Genomic DNA, 19,415 nt, shown 5'->3' with positions numbered 1-19,415 from the left:
ACTTTTGCACCTTCTTCCAAACATCATGGATGCTCTCTATTCTAATTTTCTCTATTTAAACAACCCTTCATGCATATGATATGAACTTGTCTCCACTGAACTATACCGAGATCCTCTCTTCACAAACCTCAGTCTCAATTAAAAATGGCTTTAGAAGAAGAAGCAGTAGTTGTGAACATGGAGAGCATACAACAAAATCATGTTTCTGATCATCCTAGAGTACTAATCCAAGAGAAGAAGCAGCTTTCGTTGCAAAAGTATCAAAGAAACGATTCTCTTGAAATGGAATCTCGTACCATCTCCCATGCCCGTCACTCTAAAGTACGTGCTAAGTATAATTATGTTAACATAGTAGTACTAATTTTTTTTTTTGAAAGATAGTAGTACTAACTTGTACAGTACTAATCACTCATGTAGATTAATTCATCATCACATATGTGTATAATATACAGAGGCATGCATGTATTATCGCCTTCCAACTTCCATGGAATAATCAGCCAAATTGATTATTCAGGTTTAACTTATGAAGCACATACTTTGATACGGATATCTGACGCGGCTCTGATATGGACACATCGACATCACTAATGTAAAAAATATAGGACATTGACACTAATATATATATATATATATATATATATATATATATATATATATATATAAAATTTATTTATAGACGGTCTAAAATGAAAATCAAAGATTCAAAATACATATATAAGCATGTAACCTGAACAATTTATTTCATCGAAAAAAATTCTAAAACAAAATATCATAGTATTTGACCTTTATATATTTATTATCTACACCCTCCAATCACTATTATAAGCGAAAAATAACTTTTTATATTCATTGAATAGAGGATGTATCTAGTCTACAATAATGACTGGAAACAACATTTATTCAATGAACCTAAAATTTTTTTTTTTTTTTTGCTTATAATAGTGACTGAAGGGTAGACTATCTAAAAACTAAGAATGTTGTAATCAACTTTGATTTTTATAACCCCTAATTGATCAACTTTTTTCAACACATATGTAACTCTTGTATTTATGGTGTGTGGAACCAACAAAGAAAAAAAGTGTTTCAGACATTTGTCTGAGTTGTCTGACACGACTCGTATGAGTGTTATATTGGAGTCAGACATCGGTCTAAGAGTGTCGAAGTATATAAAAAAATAAATTTATTTAGGACATCGGTCTTAGTTGTCCAACACGCGTCAGACACAGCGACACAACTAGTCCTAGAGGTATCTGTGCTTCATAAGGATTAACGATTAGTGGGTTATATTTTGTAAAATTTTAGTGTTTAGGGATTAACCATTAGTGGGTTAGATTTTGTAAAATATTAGTATTTCCATGAATAAAACTAACAAAATATAGTCCATAAAACCTAGCTTAAGTGACAAAAATGTAAAAATTGTTAGCTGGACGCCATAAACAAGGTTTAGACCCTAATCCCATTATTTGTGTGTGTGAGTTTCAAAGATTGTTTCTCATTTCGTCTAACTTAAAAATACGACAAAGTATATGAATTTATTCCGTAAAAAAAGTATATCATTCATTATTAAATTGACTTTTTGAAAAAAATAATAATAATTATATGACGTAATGTTATATTGTAGGGACCATCAACGGCAATAATACTTCAACTGGCGTTTCAAAGTATCGGAATAGTGTATGGAGACATCGGAACGTCCCCGTTGTATGTGTTCTCAAGCACCTTCACTGATGGCATAAAGCACAATGATGATATCTTGGGAGTTCTTTCCTTAATCTTTTACACTCTCACTCTCATCCCTCTTCTCAAGTATGTCTTCTTCGTCCTAAGGGCCACCGATAATGGTGATGGTTAGTACAGTAAACTACTATATACACTGACACACTTCAATCTTTTTTATTAGTTTTCATAATATTGTTTATGAGCATTTTGGCTACTTTGAGATTTGTTAGGAATTTATTTATTTATAAGGAACTCTAAAGCGAAATTTAAATAAGTTTTTTTTTTTTAAAGTTTATAAGATTATTTTAGAAATATTACTATGTAATATTGATTTAAATGTAATTTTCTTGATGTTTTAGAAGAAAAAATCATTTTTTTTTAAGAAAGAAGAAAAAATCATTTAATAACTTAATTTAATCAATTTCGTTTAATATATTTTTCAGTTGAAAATTAAGTCAAAAATCTTTATTAAGATAAAATTAATTGTATATAAGAATTCATCAGTTCAATTATGAAAGCAGTAGGATATATCAAGCCTTTTTATTAACTAAAAGTTATATAATATATATTTGAAGTCTTAATAAGATGATTTTTAGTGGCCTTACGATAAGTCGATCCTATTGAATATTTTTTTGGTTACACATTTGAATATTGTTTAAGTACGTTTCAAATTATTTATTTTTAGTTGATATTGGTCATATTTATTACTTTGGTATCGCTGTATAAAGCGATCATACATTAATAATCTTTTTTACTCTTTCAATTCTAAAATAAAAAAAAAAAAAAAATTCTCAATTTTCTCCAACCATTATGTTTGAGCACCTATTCCCTACATCTCTTCAACACTTCAATTTTTTCTCTTTCTACCACTTCCCCAATCTATCACATATATCACATCAATATACTAACATGCATGTTTGAACATAATTTGTTAGGTGGAACTTTTGCTTTGTACTCTCTAATATGCCGTTACGCTAGAGTGGGACTTATTCCGAATCAACAACTAGAGGACGCAGATGTGTCCAATTATCAGCTGCAATTGCCAAACAACCGCCGTGAGAAAAGAGCATCAAAGGTTAAATCTACGCTTGAGAACAGTCACTTCATCAAGCTCTTCCTCTTATTTGCTACCATGCTTGGCACTTCCATGGTCATTGGTGATGGTGTTCTCACCCCTTGCATCTCTGGTTAGTTATGGTCCAATAGTTTTTGGTGTACACCTCTAATGAGTGTATAATGTATACATCTTGAGTCGAGAGAGTATGAGATAAAGAGAATGATGCCATAAATGTTATAAGAAGAGAGAGATAGAGAGATAAAATGAAGTGTCGAATATGTATTATTGTAAAATATGAAGTGTGTCCACGCTGCAAAAGCAAACATGCTAACTAAAAGTTTCATTTTGTTGCAGTTTTATCAGCTGTGGGAGGGATCAAGCAAGCTGATAATCAAATAACTGACGGTAGGTACCCTGCAGGGGCAGACATTTTAACAAATTTAATAAAATTTGCTAGTAAAAGTGACTGACTGCATTTAAGTCTTTCGACAATGATTATGAATTAAGATAGTACTTATTAACTGATGCAATTTATTTGTGTTGGTTGTGCACATGCAGATCAAATTGTTCTGATATCAGTTGCTATCTTGGTTGGCCTTTTCATGGTTCAGAGATTTGGAACTGACAAAGTGGGTTACAGTTTTGCTCCCATTATTTGTATATGGTTCACATTCATTGGAGGCATTGGCATCTACAATTTCATCAAGCATGATGCATCAGTTATAAAAGCAATAAATCCAAAATACATAGTAGATTATTTCATCAGGAATAAAAAAGATGCTTGGATTTCTCTTGGTGGTGTTGTGTTGTCTATAACAGGTTCATAATCATATCATATCATTTGGTTATATATATTCAATTATACAAATAACTCTAGAATATAAATTTGATGTGATTTTGTTTCTTTGTGCAGGAACTGAAGCACTATTTGCTGATGTTGGACACTTTACTGTTCGGTCTATACAGATAAGTATGTGTTCTGTGACTTACCCTGCTCTCATTTTGGCTTATGCTGGACAAGCATCTTTTCTTCGCAAAAACAATGATCTTGTCGGTGAGACATTCTATATGTCTATACCAGGTAATTCCTAGTTTCAATCATCAACATACCATTTCAATTATTATTTTAGAAAATACTCAATTGACTTTTAGTATATTTCCATACACATTTTTTTGGTTTCTATAAAAACTATACTTTGTAGCTTCAATAAATCACACGGCTACCATAATTTCATTAAACCTAGTATGATTCCAAATATGCACTAGGTCAAAAACAACTTTTCTCATTTTGTAGGGACTAAAATGAACAAATAAGTATTACAAGGAGGAAAACATGCATGTTACAAGGACTAAAGAGTAATATAAGCACATAAAAAAGTTATTTTAATTAAAATAGCCAAACTAATGAAGGTTTCATGTATTGCAGACTCTCTGTATTGGCCAATGTTTGTGATTGCTGTTCTGGCAGCAATTATTGCTTCTCAAGCCATGATATCAGGGACTTTCTCAATAATCCAACAATCCTTATCATTGGGATGTTTTCCTCGTGTGCAAATTGTACATACATCAGCCAAGTATGAAGGACAGGTTTATATCCCAGAAGTTAATTACATCCTCATGATAGCTTGTATTGCCATCACTGTTGGTTTCAAAACCACAACAAAAATTGGCAATGCTTATGGTAACTCTTTCTCTTACAAACACTTAATCTATTTGATTTGAGAAAACATTTTTTATTTATTCATAGCAGTTTTAACTCTTAATTATAAAATTGCCCCTTAGCATAAGCACTTATCATAAAAGTGGTTATGTACAAGATATTTCTTTACACAAGATAAAATAAAGTTAAACCGTTTTCATAAGCTATAATTTATTTTCATAATCTATCTTGGAGAACTTATGTAAATAAGCTGAACACATCTTATAAACTTCTCATACATTGTTTCCATAAGTTCTTCCATACGGTCTCAAAAGTATTTAAGTTAGGACATAAGCTCAAACAATTCAATGCAAACAGAAAGTGTCATTACTTATAACTTCGAGAATCTTTGAAAACAAAATCGGTATAATAAAATCAATGTCATAATTTTGTAATTGAATGTGAAAACTGAAAATGAAAGAACATTCTCTAATAGCAAACATCATGTTGCTACTTGTTGAGGCTAAAAAATATTATATATGTGCGCGCGTGCGCACAGCATGCGTGCGCATGTGCGATTTATAAAAAAAGATAGGGTAGGCAGCATGTTCATACTTTACACATGATCCTCAAAATCTCAAGGACGACCAAAAACATGCCCTTAAATTTTCTTGTTTTACGCAAGTCTCTCACTTTATAGTATGTTAGCATTAACAAAGCCAACTTTACGAGTAAAATATTTTGAGCAATGAAATTCTAATTCTTAATGGATACATTTGTGCAATGCAGGGATAGCAGTAGTATTCGTGATGACGCTAACATCTGCTTTTCTCGTACTAATCATGATAATGATATGGAAGACTCACATACTTTTGATCATTAGCTATGTTCTCATCATTGGTTCAGTGGAGCTTCTTTATTTAAGCTCAGTTTTATACAAATTTGATCAAGGGGGTTATCTTCCTCTTGCATTTGCTGCGATTCTAATGTTCGTCATGTATGTATGGAATAACGTGTATCGAAAGAAGTACTATTACGAACTCGATCACAAGATTTCACCTGAGAAGCTTAGAGAGGTTGTTTGTGACACAAGTTTATGTCGATTGCCCGGTCTTGCAATGTTTTACTCTGAGCTTGTTCAAGGCATTCCACCAATTTTCAAGCATTATGTTGCAAATGTGCCTGCACTACACACTGTCCTTGTTTTTGTTTCAATCAAATCCTTGCCTATTAGTAAAGTCCCAGTGGAAGAAAGGTTCCTTTTTCGCCGAGTACAACCTAAAGAACTCAATGTATTTCGATGTGTTGTTCGATACGGATACACCGATACGCACAACGAGCAAGAGCCTTTTGAGAAAATAATGGTTGAGAGGTTGAAGGAATTTATTGTTAAGGAATACTATTGGTCTCAAAAAGTGATACAAGATGGTAAAAATGATGAAAACTTGAATGTTGATGAAGCACAAGAAGTTATTGATGAAGAAAGAGTACAAGAGGAAATTGAAAAAGAGATTGAGGCAGTTGAAAAAGCATCAAGGGCTGGTGTTGTTCACTTGATTGGTGAAAATGAGGTGATTGCTGGTAAAGGAGCTGGCATTGGAAAGAGGATTTTGATTGATTATGCCTACAATTTCTTGAAGAAAAATTTGAGGCAGAGTGAAAAATTATTTGATATTCCTCATAAACGTATGGTTAAAGTGGGAATGACTTATGAGCTATAAGATTAAATAAAATTGTGTACATATAACATTGGAAGAAAGGGAGAAAATTAGATGGAAAAAAAAAAAAAAGAAATATAATGTATGCTCTATTGATAATCCTCATCTCAACTCACAATGTACTTTTGTTCTAGTTATTATGATTTAATGGCACAATAGATTAGAATGCTACATTGAGTTAATATTAGGTGTCGTTTTTTTATGTATGCTCTATTGATGATCCTCAACTCACAACTTAGTGGTTTGAACAACAAAGATAGTAAGACGGGGTTAAGATCCTCTCCATTTATCAGTCTTTATTTCTTTCATTTGAAAAGATAAAGACACAAAGAAGTTTGAACATAATTAATAGTGGTGTGACCGACTTAGTGGTAGGCTCCGCTATATACTTTTTTGTATCCATCTCTCACCAAATGACATTATCCATTTAAAGGGCAACCCGGTGCACTGAAGCTCCCGCATACGCAGGGTCCGGGAAGGGGTCCCACCATTTGGTGTATTGTATGCAGCCTTACCATGTTTTCACACAAGAGGCTAGTGGTTTGAACAACAAAGATAGTAAGACGGGGTTAAGATCCTCTCCATTTATCAGTCTTTATTTCTTTCATTTGAAAAGATAAAGACACAGAAGTTTGATCATAATTAATAGTGGTGTGACCGACTTAGTGGTAGGCTCCGCTATATACTTTTTTTGTATCCATCTCTCACCAAATGACATTATCCATTTAAAGGGCAACCCGATGCACTGAAGCTCCCGCATACGCAGGGTCCGGGAAGGGGTCCCACCATTTGGTGTATTGTACACAGCCTTACCCTGTTTTCACACAGGAGGCTGTTTCCAGAACTTAAACTCGTGACCTTACAGTCACATGACAACAACTTTACCAGTTGCGCCAAGGTTACCCCTCAAATGACATTATCCATTTATTTTAAGTAAATGGAGAGGATCTTAACTCCCAAAGTATATTTTGTCTAAATTTAAACATTCATAAACTACAAAAACTTTATTTTTTAGATGTATACTTCCAAGTATAAAACCATTTTTACATATAGATATAAATGATAGACTGGTCTTAAATTAGTTGTTTCATTCATCCATCCTCTTAAACCTGTTCTGATCTTAAATTCTTTTTGAATGAATGAAACAGCAGCTACTTTTATGGCCAATACATAAATTTTAGAATGAAGAAGAATATGGAAAAATCAATATTGCTATCATTCTAGAATAAATTGCGGCATTTTGATTGTTGTCTATTTGAATCGGAATTGAATATGTCTGAAATGGTCTCTCAAATGATGATATTTTACTGTGTGAACAAAGCTTAGTTGACTTGAATTGAATAAATATTGACTCATTAGTCTAAAACTAATTTCTTGATGAGAGTTGTAACCAAAGTCATATTTTTTTTCTTCCGTTTATAGAAAAGATGGTGAAAATAGATTTAGATACTTTGGGCACATAGAAAAAAGACATATTCTTTAGTAGAGATAATAGATCAGATTAAAGATAGTCGTATTAAAATAAAGATGAAGATTTAAAAAAACTATAATGATGTGTGCTTTATGATAGAACATTATGGTGTGATCCATGTAGATGATCCCACTTGGTGAGGTAAGATTTGCTTGTTGTTGTTGTTGAGTATCATATGTGCACAACTTCAATTGGGTTGGAAACGATAATAGATGGTCAAACGTCTTTAAGAGATTTAACATTGTTGCATTCTTTTTTCTTTTTTTTGAGGGAAAGATTGTTGCATTCTCAGCATTGATTCAAACTAAATTTTTTTTGTCTAACTAAAAGAAATCTCTTGCAATTTCATTGCTCATAGGTACTCATATATTTTTTTTTGACTAAAATTCAATTTTTAAAATGAAGAAATGAGTGTCCGGGGTTCGGACCAGACACATGCGTATAACTAAGGGTGTAAGCGGTTCGGACTAAACCAACGAAACCGAAAGTCCAAACCGAACCAAACCGAAAAAATATCCGACCTTGTTTGGTTCGGTTTGAAACCGATCCGAACCAATCAAAACCAATCTAGTTTGGTTTGGTTCATGGTTTTTCATTTCGAGATCCGTGAAAACGATGAACCAATCCGATGATAACCCCACTCCTTATTTTACTAATATTTATATTATCCTACCTCACACAAACTTATGGTTAATCCCAAAATTAAAGTCCAACATAAAATACTTTTTAATCCATTCACTTTCTCTCATCATTATCTTCATCTCATCTCATCAGACTTTTTCATTTCTACTAAAAAATAAACCCTAGCCATCAACCACACCAAACCAATTGTTCACCACCGGCCACCGCTGCGATCATTTATCTCTTGGTTAGTTTTATCATGTTTATGTCATTGATTTGTCATTTTGACTATGTTTTAATTTTAGGATGTGCTTTTTGGAATTTTTGTGTTGTTGATGAATGATGCATGTATGTATCATGGATGATTGAAATATTTAAGTTTGATGAAGTTGTTTTTGAAGAATGATGGATGAATGAATTTTGGATCATATGTATGAAATATTGAGTAAAGTTAGTTATGAAAAGTTGTTTGAAAAATAGAGAACATGAAAAAACAAAATATGAAATACAATTATACAAAGTTCTATGAAATATTTTTGTGTGAATATGAATTTTTTTTTAATTATATTATTAAACAAACCGATCAACCGAACCAATCCAAACCGAACCAAACCGATTAGTTTGGTTCGGTTTCTTTTTTGAAAAACAGTGAAAACGAACCAATCCGAACCGATGAATATTTCATCGGTTCAGACATTTTTTTGACTGAAAACCAATCCAAACCGAACCGTTACACCCCTACGTATAACAATGCATTGTCTATGTTAACCGAGTTATGGTCACATGTAATCATATTTTATCACCTCATTTTAGACCAACTTAATTTTTCAAATTAAAAGTTTTTTTTTTGTTTGTTGAGGGAAGAATCAAAATAAAAGTTATTATAAATGTAATTTTGCAAGTTTAAAACTATATGAAATCATGGTTGTTGCAAGTAATTAATGGTTAGATTTTATTTACTTTTCTATCAAATTTCAGATTAAAAAAAAAAAACTAGGGGATAAAAAAAGGACAACCATTGCTGCAATGCTGCTTGCTTGCAAGTTTGTCACGTCTCCGTTGGAATCGGTAACTGTACCCTATTTGCTCAGGGACACTGCCAGCTCAACCATAATCCAAACAAAAATGATGATTTGCTATTGTTAAGGCAACAACAGTACAGTCCTACACTACTCAATTTACTACCTTACCCCTAATCGATTTTTACCTTCTCTCTAAAAACAAACAGTATGAGTACAGGGATCTCATAGATCCCAACTAAACGACCAAACCTTCTTTTTATTTTCTAATATTATTTTATTTTATTAGAGATGATAAGACTAACGACGATAGTTTATAGCCAAAAAAAGTAAAAAGAAAAAGACGACGATTGGTTGAAAATTCTTAAAAAATCAAATATGGACTCTTTTGATTAGTTAACTAATTACAATTCCTCCTTTTAAAAAAAGTTATTAATACAATCCCTTTAAAAAGAACAATTAATAGCATTCTTTTTTTGACTGTAAACTTAATTAATACAATCAATACAAATTAAAACAATGTCTTGATGTGCTGTCTTGTCTCACGTAAGATGAATTTAAATACTGTAGCCCTTTTTATTTCATAATTAATTAATCACAAATACTTTTAAGGATATTTTTTTTCACGGTGTTATAAAAATCAATATATCAAGAAATGATAAAAAAAAACCAATACGATGTCATACAATTGTTAATTAATAGATAATACAATCCAATACCTTTTATGGAAGATCTCACCACTCCTAAAGAAAAAGATCTTTGCATCATTAAGAAAAAATAAAAGATATCTGTAGCATTTATAAATGGTAGTTCCCCATCTCACAATAAATGACTCTCTCTAAAAAATGATCCATTGGATCCTTTTTCATTTATTAAAAAATGATAAATAAAATTAATCATATTTTTATTGACTTGTTCTTTTTAGAGTCTCTTACAAATTATATATTTTTTTAATATTTAATAATTTAAAGATTTTATATCCCTCAATTTTTTTAAAGATTTTATAAAAAAATAAAAAACCATTTTGTGTTTGTTCATCATAATAAAAACCATTTTTTAAATATTAATTCTTTTTGTTTTCGCTTTCCTTTATTTCTAAAATATTTCTATTTTGTTTTCGCTTTCCTTTACAAAAAAAATTCTTTTTTGAAAACTATTCATAAATTATATCATCTTCTCGATTGAAGATGTTTTTAACGTCAAAAAAAGAAGAAGATGTTTTTTAACATGTTTTTAAAGTTTTAACAAAAATATCTTATACTCTTAAAAATGATTATATTTTTTAAAAAAATATTGGTCTTTTTTAGAAAAGTTATACAAATAAACTTTAAGTATTTGTGTATTTATTCGAGATTTTTTTAACAAATGAATAGCTCATTATAAAGAATATTTTAGGTCAATAAACACAAAATTACTCTCTTCGATCACCGTAATAAGTAATTTTTTTTTTCTTCAGATTTATTGAGTAAATTATGTATTTGATTTATATTATAGTCTAAATACATTATTTATACTCCTTTTGAATTGAAAACAAATGTTTATTTATAATAGTGATAGGATGTAATGTAGGATTGTTTTTATTTTATGTTTACATAGAAGTGAGGAGTTTATTTATTTATTTAGCCAATGAATGAATATAAAAGTTAGCTTAGATTCAAGTTTCAACGTCGGAGAATTTCCTTTCTTTATTCTTTTGATCGCTAGTTTTCTTTCTTGGTCCTCTCTCTCTCTCTCTCTCTCTCTTCGGTGAAACACAACTTTGCTGTCATAAGTTTAGCTATGTTTACGATAATACGAGTAGTTACTAGTAATAATCTACTACTATGTTCTTCTTCTCTCTACTCTTTTATATTTATATTAGTATAAATCATTTTCTTGTTTTAATTAATTGAATTAAGTTAATTAATGTCTGTGTTATTATAATTTTCAGTTGTTCTCAACAGCACCGCAGCATAGAAATAAACACGTTGACAATTGAGGTTTGTTTGTTGATTCTACCCATTTTCCCAGGTCGATTTTCACACGTGGGAATTCAACTCTATCAAGGTTACATTACATGTCTTTTCTCTAATCATTACTACTTTCTGCATGTTTTTTCTACTTGTCTTAATTATTTATTATCAAATTTTACATTTTTTTGGGGTTTTTCTCTCAATTCTCGTAATAAACCCCATTGTTATTGCTTCTGTCATTACTTCACTTTGTGAGTATAATTATATATCAAGTTTGTTTTTTTTTTTTTATCACTGTGAAGTTACTTCGTATTTCGTTTTCTGATTCGATTTTTTATTTTTTAATTGTTTTTTTCTGTAGTGTTTAATCACTATAAAGTGGAAATTTGATTTAGGTTTGAAATTATCGTTAGTTGTGAATGTCTAGTGCCTTTTTTGCGTGATTGGATTTTCAGAATGTTCTCTTTTATCTTTGTAAAGATTCACATCCATTTTTTTTGTATTCTAGCAACGCAATAATTATTTTATTTATTGGGAATATGTACGAATTACATTTTCTGCAGTAATGGATAAATATATATGAATTTTCTGATGTGAGTAAAATATGAATTTAATTATTATTTTTTTTTGAATATTTTTTTTTTAATTTAACATACAAGATTTTGCTTTAGTTTTGTTCATGAATTTGAATTGGTTACCAATTCACTTATTGTGATTGAATAAATTGTTGTGCTTAATGCTTTGCAATTGCAATGAGGGGCAAGCTATGTAGTATCCACACTTCAGATTGAAGACGTCCTAGTGTCCGACATATGCTCAGTGTCTCACACCGACACAACATGAACGTCGATAATAATTTGAGAAAATGACATAATTCAATGTAATCACGTGTGTTTGTGTTGTGTTGGTGTCTTTGACACGTGTCGGACACGTGACATACCTTCAATCAGAAGTGTTTGTGCTACTGAGGGGGCAAGAATAATGAATGATGATATTGCTGCTTTAAATTAGAAAAGCTTGTTATATTATAATTTCTTCAACACATTGTACATTATTAGCAGATGAATCCGAGTTGTTTTGATGACAACAACGAAGACACTGAAATGGAACCTGCCGGTGTTTCTGGCATTGAAGATGATCCGGACGTGGTACCTCGTGTTGGAGACGAGTACCAGGCAGAACTTCCTCCACTTATGACACCACCTTATCTTTCTCAGCTTGCAAAAAAGACAAGAGATTCCGAAACCGAGCTCAATATGCCAGAGTCTTTTTTAGTAGGATTACCACTTCCTCTTATGTGGACACATTGTGAATCCGAAAGGAGTTGCGGTTATAGGCCTTTAGAATCTGTCACAAGTCGAAAGGGGCATGTTATTTATGAAGGAAAAAATGGAGGAGGGTTTTCAAATTTTAAATCCTCTTATAGAAATGGTGAGACAGATATTGACTCGTCGAGTGGCAAGTATCTTCTTCCTGAATCGCCGAATGATCAGTCTTGGACTGATACTGAATATGACAGTTTTCTTCTTGGCCTCTATGCATTTGGGAAGAACCTTAATTTTTTGAAGAGATTTGTTGGGACTAAGAGTATGGGAGACATATTGTTTTTCTATTACAGTAAATTTTTTAAGTCTAAAGGATATTCCCGATGGTCAGGATGCCGGAAGGCGAAAACTAAGCGATGTATATTTGGCCAGAAAATATTCACCGGTTGGAGGCAACAAGAATTGCTATCAAGATTATTTTCCCGTGTGTCACAGGACTCTCAAGCTACTTTGGTTGAGGTATATCTCTGATCTGAGACTGACGTTATTTTTATTTTTTTGTTAACCCTCCGGTTCCTAGGGGAAGGGGGCCCTAGTAATCCGGAGTTCGGCTGCAACAAAATGGAATTGCCATATAAATGTATACCTCGTTAAGCAATGTTCTTGCAGGATTTAAACATTTTAGTTGGTGCTCTTGACTTATATATTTGTTCAAAAGGTCTATTTGTTAAACAATGATTTTTGTTGGAGGTTAACTAATTAATCATCAGCAAGCTCTAGATTTCATTGACATGTTAAGAAACATCTGAAAATGATATTTTCACCAATTTCTGTTTGTTATATATCCTTGGTATAATATTCAATTTGTACACATATGTTGGCCACAATGTTTCTATCATGATTATTGTCTTTTAAGATCTTGTCAACTACCTTCTGGAAAATTATCTTGCCCATGCTACTAGCTATCTTGTGAAGTAGTTTTGCATTTAGTGGCCTTAGGTGATGCTAATATTTGAACTTGAAATGAAAGATATCGTTTCAACATAACCAGGACCATACTGTTATGAAAACATCTTTGCTGATATGTGGACTATCATGATGCTTATTGACAATCAGTAGTGCTATAAATTAGAAATTTCAGCAACTATTTGCTGTTATATTAGTCATTGAAGTTGCATTAAGAATAGATGTGGTAATCAATGGAAAAGAAGAGAGACAAAAACATGACAACAACAAATGTGTATGATGACGCCCTTATTGACAATTTTCTGATAATCTGACATTTCCTATTCTTAGAAGAAACTAAGTAGCAGAGTTAGCGATTTTCCTTGTTTCCTGGGTCTCTGCATTTGAATAATTTGATGCTGTGATCAAGACTGTTCAAATAAGTAACATTTCCCGAGCATGGTACAAGTTATCGTATTATCACACAGCCTTATCTATCCTATTTACATATTATCGTACAAAATTAACTGTCCTTTTTACATTATTTCTAATATTACCATTTCTTAAATATTAGTATAGATGCTATCTTCTAAACATGTTCATAGTTCACATAGCCATTGCAAACATGCTGCTAAGCTGCATCTGTAATTTTGTATTTCTCTAAACCCATGTATTTCCTCACCAGAAAAACAGTTTTCCTGAACTCACGTAAATATTACACACTGCAGATTTCGAGAAATTTTGGGGAAGGAAAGATGCCATTTGAAGAATATGTATTTGCTTTAAAGAATGCTGTTGGCATCGACTTCCTTATAGCTGCAGTAGGTATCGGCAAAGGGAAACATGACCTCACAGGCACTGCTCTTGAGCCACCAAAGACCAATCACGTCTTTTCTGTTCGCCATGAAGTACCAGCCGGCAAAGCTTGCTCCTCTCTAGCATCTGCAGATATAATCAAGATTCTAACGGGGAATTTTAGATTAAGTAAAGCTCGATCCAGTGATCTCTTCTGGGAAGCTGTTTGGCCTCGTCTTTTAGCAAACGGTTGGCGTTCTGAAGAGCCAAAGGACAGTTTTGTTTCTGGAACAAAACAATCTTTGGTTTTTCTTGTGCCTGGTGTTAAGAAATTTTCAAGAAGGAAACTGGCAAAAGGTAGCCAATACTTCGATTCTATAAGTGATGTACTGAATAAAGTGGCATCTGACCCTAGGCTTCTTGAGACTGAAATTCAGGCAACTGAGAGTAGTGAAGATAAGGAAAACACGCAAAACAAACAAGCCCTAGATGGCGTGTCAAATACACTTCAATGTCCTTCGTTTCAATCTCACAATTCAAATTGCAAACCGGATCTCGTGAAATTTACAATTGTAGATACCAGCATGGTTCATGATACAGATCAACGTAAAGTGAGACAGATGAAAAGCTTACCTTTCCAACCTGCGAATATGTCTACCATCTCAAGCTGCAGTTCTAGTGAATCTGAGACAACTACATCTGAAGACTTGGAAGATCAGATTGAGCAAGCTAATGCTTCAATACCTATTGAAGATCCGGTTGAACAAGCTAATTCTTCCCACCATGTTGAAGATCGGGTTGAACAGGCTAATTCATCATGCCGTGTTGAAGATCGGGTTGAACATGCTAATTCTTCGCATCATGTTGAAGATCAGGTTGAACATGCTAGTTCTGTTGAAGATCAGGTTGAACATGCTAGTTCTGTTGAAGATCAGGTTGAACATCAGATTGAGCAAGCTAATGCTTCAAGTCCTATTGAAGGTAAGGTTGGACATGCTAATTCTTCTTTCCATGTTGAACATGCTAATTCCTACATCCATCCTAAAGAAATTTCAGATAAGGGGGTCTGCGTAGACTCATCAGGTCATACTCATAATCTAGAGACCCTCAACACTACTGAAGTAGAAGTAGAAAATAAAAAATGCCATTCTGATCTGCATGATGATGAGCATTCAAGGGAGATGAATGAGCAGCCATTGGTTCAAAAGATGACATCTGATGATTGCACAGAAAATCTTCCCTGCACCACAGAAATGCAGCAGTTGAGAGCTTGTAACAATGGAGAGTCTAGCCTTAGTGCTGATAATACTTCTATGGACAGAAATTTTGATTTAAATGAGCCATTTTCACCGTCAAATCCACATGAAGCATATGAGGGCTTGGATTTGAATGTAAGTTTAGAAACTCTGTCTTTCCCAAGTTATCTGGCTAAAGGCAATCCGAACGTGAACAATGAAGGCAGCGTCAGTGAGAATCACCAGGTTGGAGAAGTTTCAGAAAAAAATTCTGAAAATAGGATGTTGATTGACTTGAATTTTCCTCAAGCTGCACTTGACTTGAATTTTCCTCAAGTTGCACCTGACTTAGCACTTGAAATGGAAATACAATCCTCTAAGGCAATACAACAAAACGATGACCAATGTGCGCATACACTGTCATCTTCATCTGAGACAACCCAGTTCAACGCGATACAGGAGATTCCTGATTTAAATAAGGAGCAGCAACCGATCACTGTTAACCGCCGTCAAAGTACAAGGAACCGGCCGTTAACCACAAAGGCATTGGAAGCTCTTGAGTACGGATTTCTCAACTCAAAGAGGAAGAGGAAGAACACAGAATCTTCAGATATTAATTTGAAGTCCCAATGTTTACGTGCAAGTAACGAGACAATTATCAGTGCTACTTGTGATGATAGCATTGGGAATTCTTTGACTGAGACAAGTGCAAAGGAGGAGAATGTTTTCAAGGAATATAGTTTCATTGTTTAAAAAGTATCCATAAACAGTTGCTATACGTGAAGTCCAAAGCCATTAGTCTATAATTGATTTACTTTTTTTTTTTCCTTCAGTATTTGACTGATAGAATAATAAAATAGCATAAGATTTGATTCATATGATTATTGATTTAAAGACGAAGGACAATTGTTGACAAAATTCTAAGAGAAAGGGTAAAGCTCTTTATTAACAAGAGTAATGCATTGCTAGAGGTAAAATAATAAAAAGGTATGTGGGTAGTTTCTGTTTCATATCATTATAGGAATATTAATTCAGCATGGATGACTAAACAATTACTCCATCTATCTCATATTAGGTGTAACATTTGGAATATTTTTGTCTCAAATTATTTTTTCATTTTATAATTTATAATATCAATACAACGTTTATTATTTTTACCAATATGTACCCTTGTTTACTCAAAAAAGATGTTACTTTTTTTTTTTTTAAAGTAGTTTGCAAGTATATGGTGGACAAATAATAATCGAAGTACAATGATTTTTAGTCTTTAACCTAATACTTTATATTAAAATAGGTATAAGTTATTATTTTCTTAAGAAGTGTGCACATTCAAAATGAGACATAGTATGAGATGAAGGGAATATATTCTAAGTTCTAACTCATGCAGTCTTGCGACAGATTTAGCTTCCAACAAATGATATTATTTTAGTGCAAATTGTAACTAACTACCATAGGTTTTCTATTGATTAGCACAATGTCTGTTATGAATATGATATATGTTAGTTTTTTGATGTGTCATATAGGCACATACTCATTTAATGAAGTAAAATACTTTGCAGTATATGCCTTTAGAGGGGATGAAATAAATAGGAGTAAACTGTAACGGTTTGTCAAGTACTGTAATCCCCGCCAATTGATGTTGAAAGAAACAATATCCGCTTTTTTTAATGTAGACGAAACATCCTTGGATAAAAATAGCTCTCGGTTGAATTGATTATAGTAGAAGTAAAGTAACCTATATTATATTATATGGTATATAAAAATTGAAAACCAATCGAGCTTTTTACGGCCACACAAAGCCATTTGTGTGTGTGAGTGTTTTGGTGAAGCTCTTTCCATTGATTTATTACTTTTATTAATTTATGTGATGTGAGATTAAAGCTTGTAACTAAAACTAAAGCAACATGTGTAACCAAAAAAAAAAAAAAAACTAAAGCAACATTCCACAAGGCAGGTTACTAAAACTAAGGCTTGTTGTTTATGTGAGATTAACTCAAATGGTAAGGATATTGTATTATATATGTAAATACCCGGCTCACTAGCCCACAATTTTTGGCCGGGGTGGGCCTAAAAAACTAGCCCAAAAACACGCTCGGGTTTTTTTGGCCCAAGTCCATTTGGCCCATACAAAAATTGAGCCGGGCCGAGCTGGCCCATCGGGCTTTGGGCCGGCCCATTATTACTATTTAATTTAATTTATATTAAATGAATAGTATATTTTTGAAAAAAAATATCAACTATTTTAAAATTTATTAATAAAAAATATTTAAATAAATGAAAATGAATGAATTTAGCTTAAAGTTTTAAATTTTTTGAAGTTTATAAATTATTAATTTGATTTAATTGAATGAATAATCTAGAGTTTCATTAATATTCAATGTTAATGTAAAAATTATTTACACTTTTATGTCCATCTAATCATATTTTAGCAAAAAAATAGTGGTGAGTGACTAATATATTAAAAATACATAAAAAATAATGAATAAATTTTAAAAGTAAAAAATAAATGGGTCGGGCCGGGCTGACCCATGGCCCACACAGGCCAGGTCGGGCCCTAGAATCTATGACCCAATTATAAATGGGTTGGGCCGAGCTGGCCCATTAATGTAGTCGGGCCAGCCCATTTGACACCTCTATATGTAAAGGTTGTGATTCGAACTTTAGATTTTGAACTTATTAACAAAAAAAACTTGTTTGTTGGAAAAACATGTCAAAGTTTTATGTTGATATACAATTATTGCATTGTTACACTAAGTTTGATAGATTATAAAAACTAAACAACCTAATGAAAAGAAAAAAGACAATAAAGGACCATACAAAAACCCTTTGAAAAGAAATGTGTTGTGATATGTCGAATGTGAGTCAAAGTCTTACATTGAATTGAATAGTTGAAGCTGAGTTTGATAAATTATAAAAACTAAACAACCCAGTGAAAAGAAAAAAGATGATAAAGGACCATACAAAACCCGTTCGAAGAAGAAATGTGTTGTAATGTATCAAATGTGAGTTAAAGTCCTACATTGAATGAAATAGTTGAAGTTGAACAACATATAATGAGAGAGCATATAGACTCAATGACTTAAGGTTTTGAATATAGATCTGATGTCCGGTCTCACTTATATTATTGTTCTTAGCATACTATAGCTTAAAGTTGCCGAATTGTTAGTGGCTAAGGCTAAGGATGAAGATCCCATAATTGTGGATGAACGTTTATCATAAAATCATCCTCATGCCTAACTCACAATTCGTAGCAGAGCTACCATAATTTTTTTAAGAGGGTCAAATATAAAAACAAAAATGAAATATACTTTTAAAGATAATATATCAAACGTAATTAATAAACAAAATAAAATCACGATAACTTTTACTTGTATAAAATATAAACTAACCACAAAAAAATAAAAATAAAGTAGGCGATGGTATTTTTCAATCAGGGGTATTTCATTTTTTTCAAATTCATTGGTTTCAGATCTAGCACATATGTCATCCTCACATCTATGACCAACACTTGGCATGCTCAAATTCATTCATAGTTGATGTTGTACTAAACAAACTATCAATATATTTTTCAATGATAATTAACTAACAATATATTTTTCAATATACACGATTCTAATATTGGTAAGAAGTTCATCATCCATTTTATTTATGAGTCTTATCTAGACAATTTTTATTGTTTTGTGCGTTAAGCATAACTGAATGCACGAGACAACCCAACTAAGTTGTCTTCCCTATATATAAGAAATATCTTGAAATGAAAACGTCTAGTAAATATGTAAACAATTAGCCCATCTCTTTTACAAATAATTTGAACCTTAAAGATAGTAAGATCTTGACTTGGAGATGATGACACAAATAAATTTTAAAGCGGGTGTAAACATACTAAATTTTAAATTTGATTTGCTCAGTCAGTTTATGTAAATTGAGTGCAATAAGAATAAATGTGAATCTCTTTCAAGATAGTTTGAAATCCTTGACA

The 19,415-nt window shown here is 32.2% G+C and overlaps 2 protein-coding genes across 3 annotated transcripts; both read left to right on the top strand.

Annotated features, from left to right (window-relative positions):
* LOC146911004 (potassium transporter 5-like) lies at positions 1-6,304 on the top strand. Its single transcript, XM_085727035.1, has 8 exons — positions 1-321; positions 1,622-1,847; positions 2,655-2,906; positions 3,131-3,181; positions 3,335-3,595; positions 3,690-3,857; positions 4,203-4,457; positions 5,205-6,304. Exons 1-8 carry the CDS (start codon positions 145-147, stop codon positions 6,134-6,136), a joined length of 2,322 nt encoding a protein of 773 aa, XP_085583161.1. The 5' UTR covers positions 1-144; the 3' UTR covers positions 6,137-6,304.
* A 4,606-nt stretch (positions 6,305-10,910) lies between these two features.
* Positions 10,911-16,312, top strand: LOC146911003 (arginine-glutamic acid dipeptide repeat protein). Of its 2 annotated transcripts, XM_085722679.1 has the most exons (5): positions 10,911-11,051; positions 11,175-11,290; positions 12,258-12,980; positions 14,135-15,106; positions 15,137-16,312. In XM_085722679.1, the coding sequence occupies exons 3-5, from the start codon at positions 12,258-12,260 to the stop codon at positions 16,187-16,189; spliced, it is 2,748 nt and encodes a 915-aa protein (XP_085578805.1). In that variant the 5' UTR covers positions 10,911-11,051; positions 11,175-11,290; the 3' UTR covers positions 16,190-16,312. The 2 variants fall into 2 exon arrangements, with proteins under 2 accessions (XP_085578805.1, XP_085578804.1); XM_085722678.1 differs by having other exon boundaries at positions 14,135-16,312.
* The last annotated feature ends 3,103 nt before the right edge of the window (positions 16,313-19,415 follow it).

Source organism: Medicago sativa, chromosome 7, assembly GCF_051527215.1.
Source record: "Medicago sativa cultivar Bolivia chromosome 7, Bolivia_mono, whole genome shotgun sequence".
Taxonomy (NCBI): domain Eukaryota; kingdom Viridiplantae; phylum Streptophyta; class Magnoliopsida; order Fabales; family Fabaceae; genus Medicago; species Medicago sativa.
The sequence above is the reverse complement of the archived record's forward strand: the minus strand, read 5'-3'. Positions and strand labels throughout refer to the sequence as shown.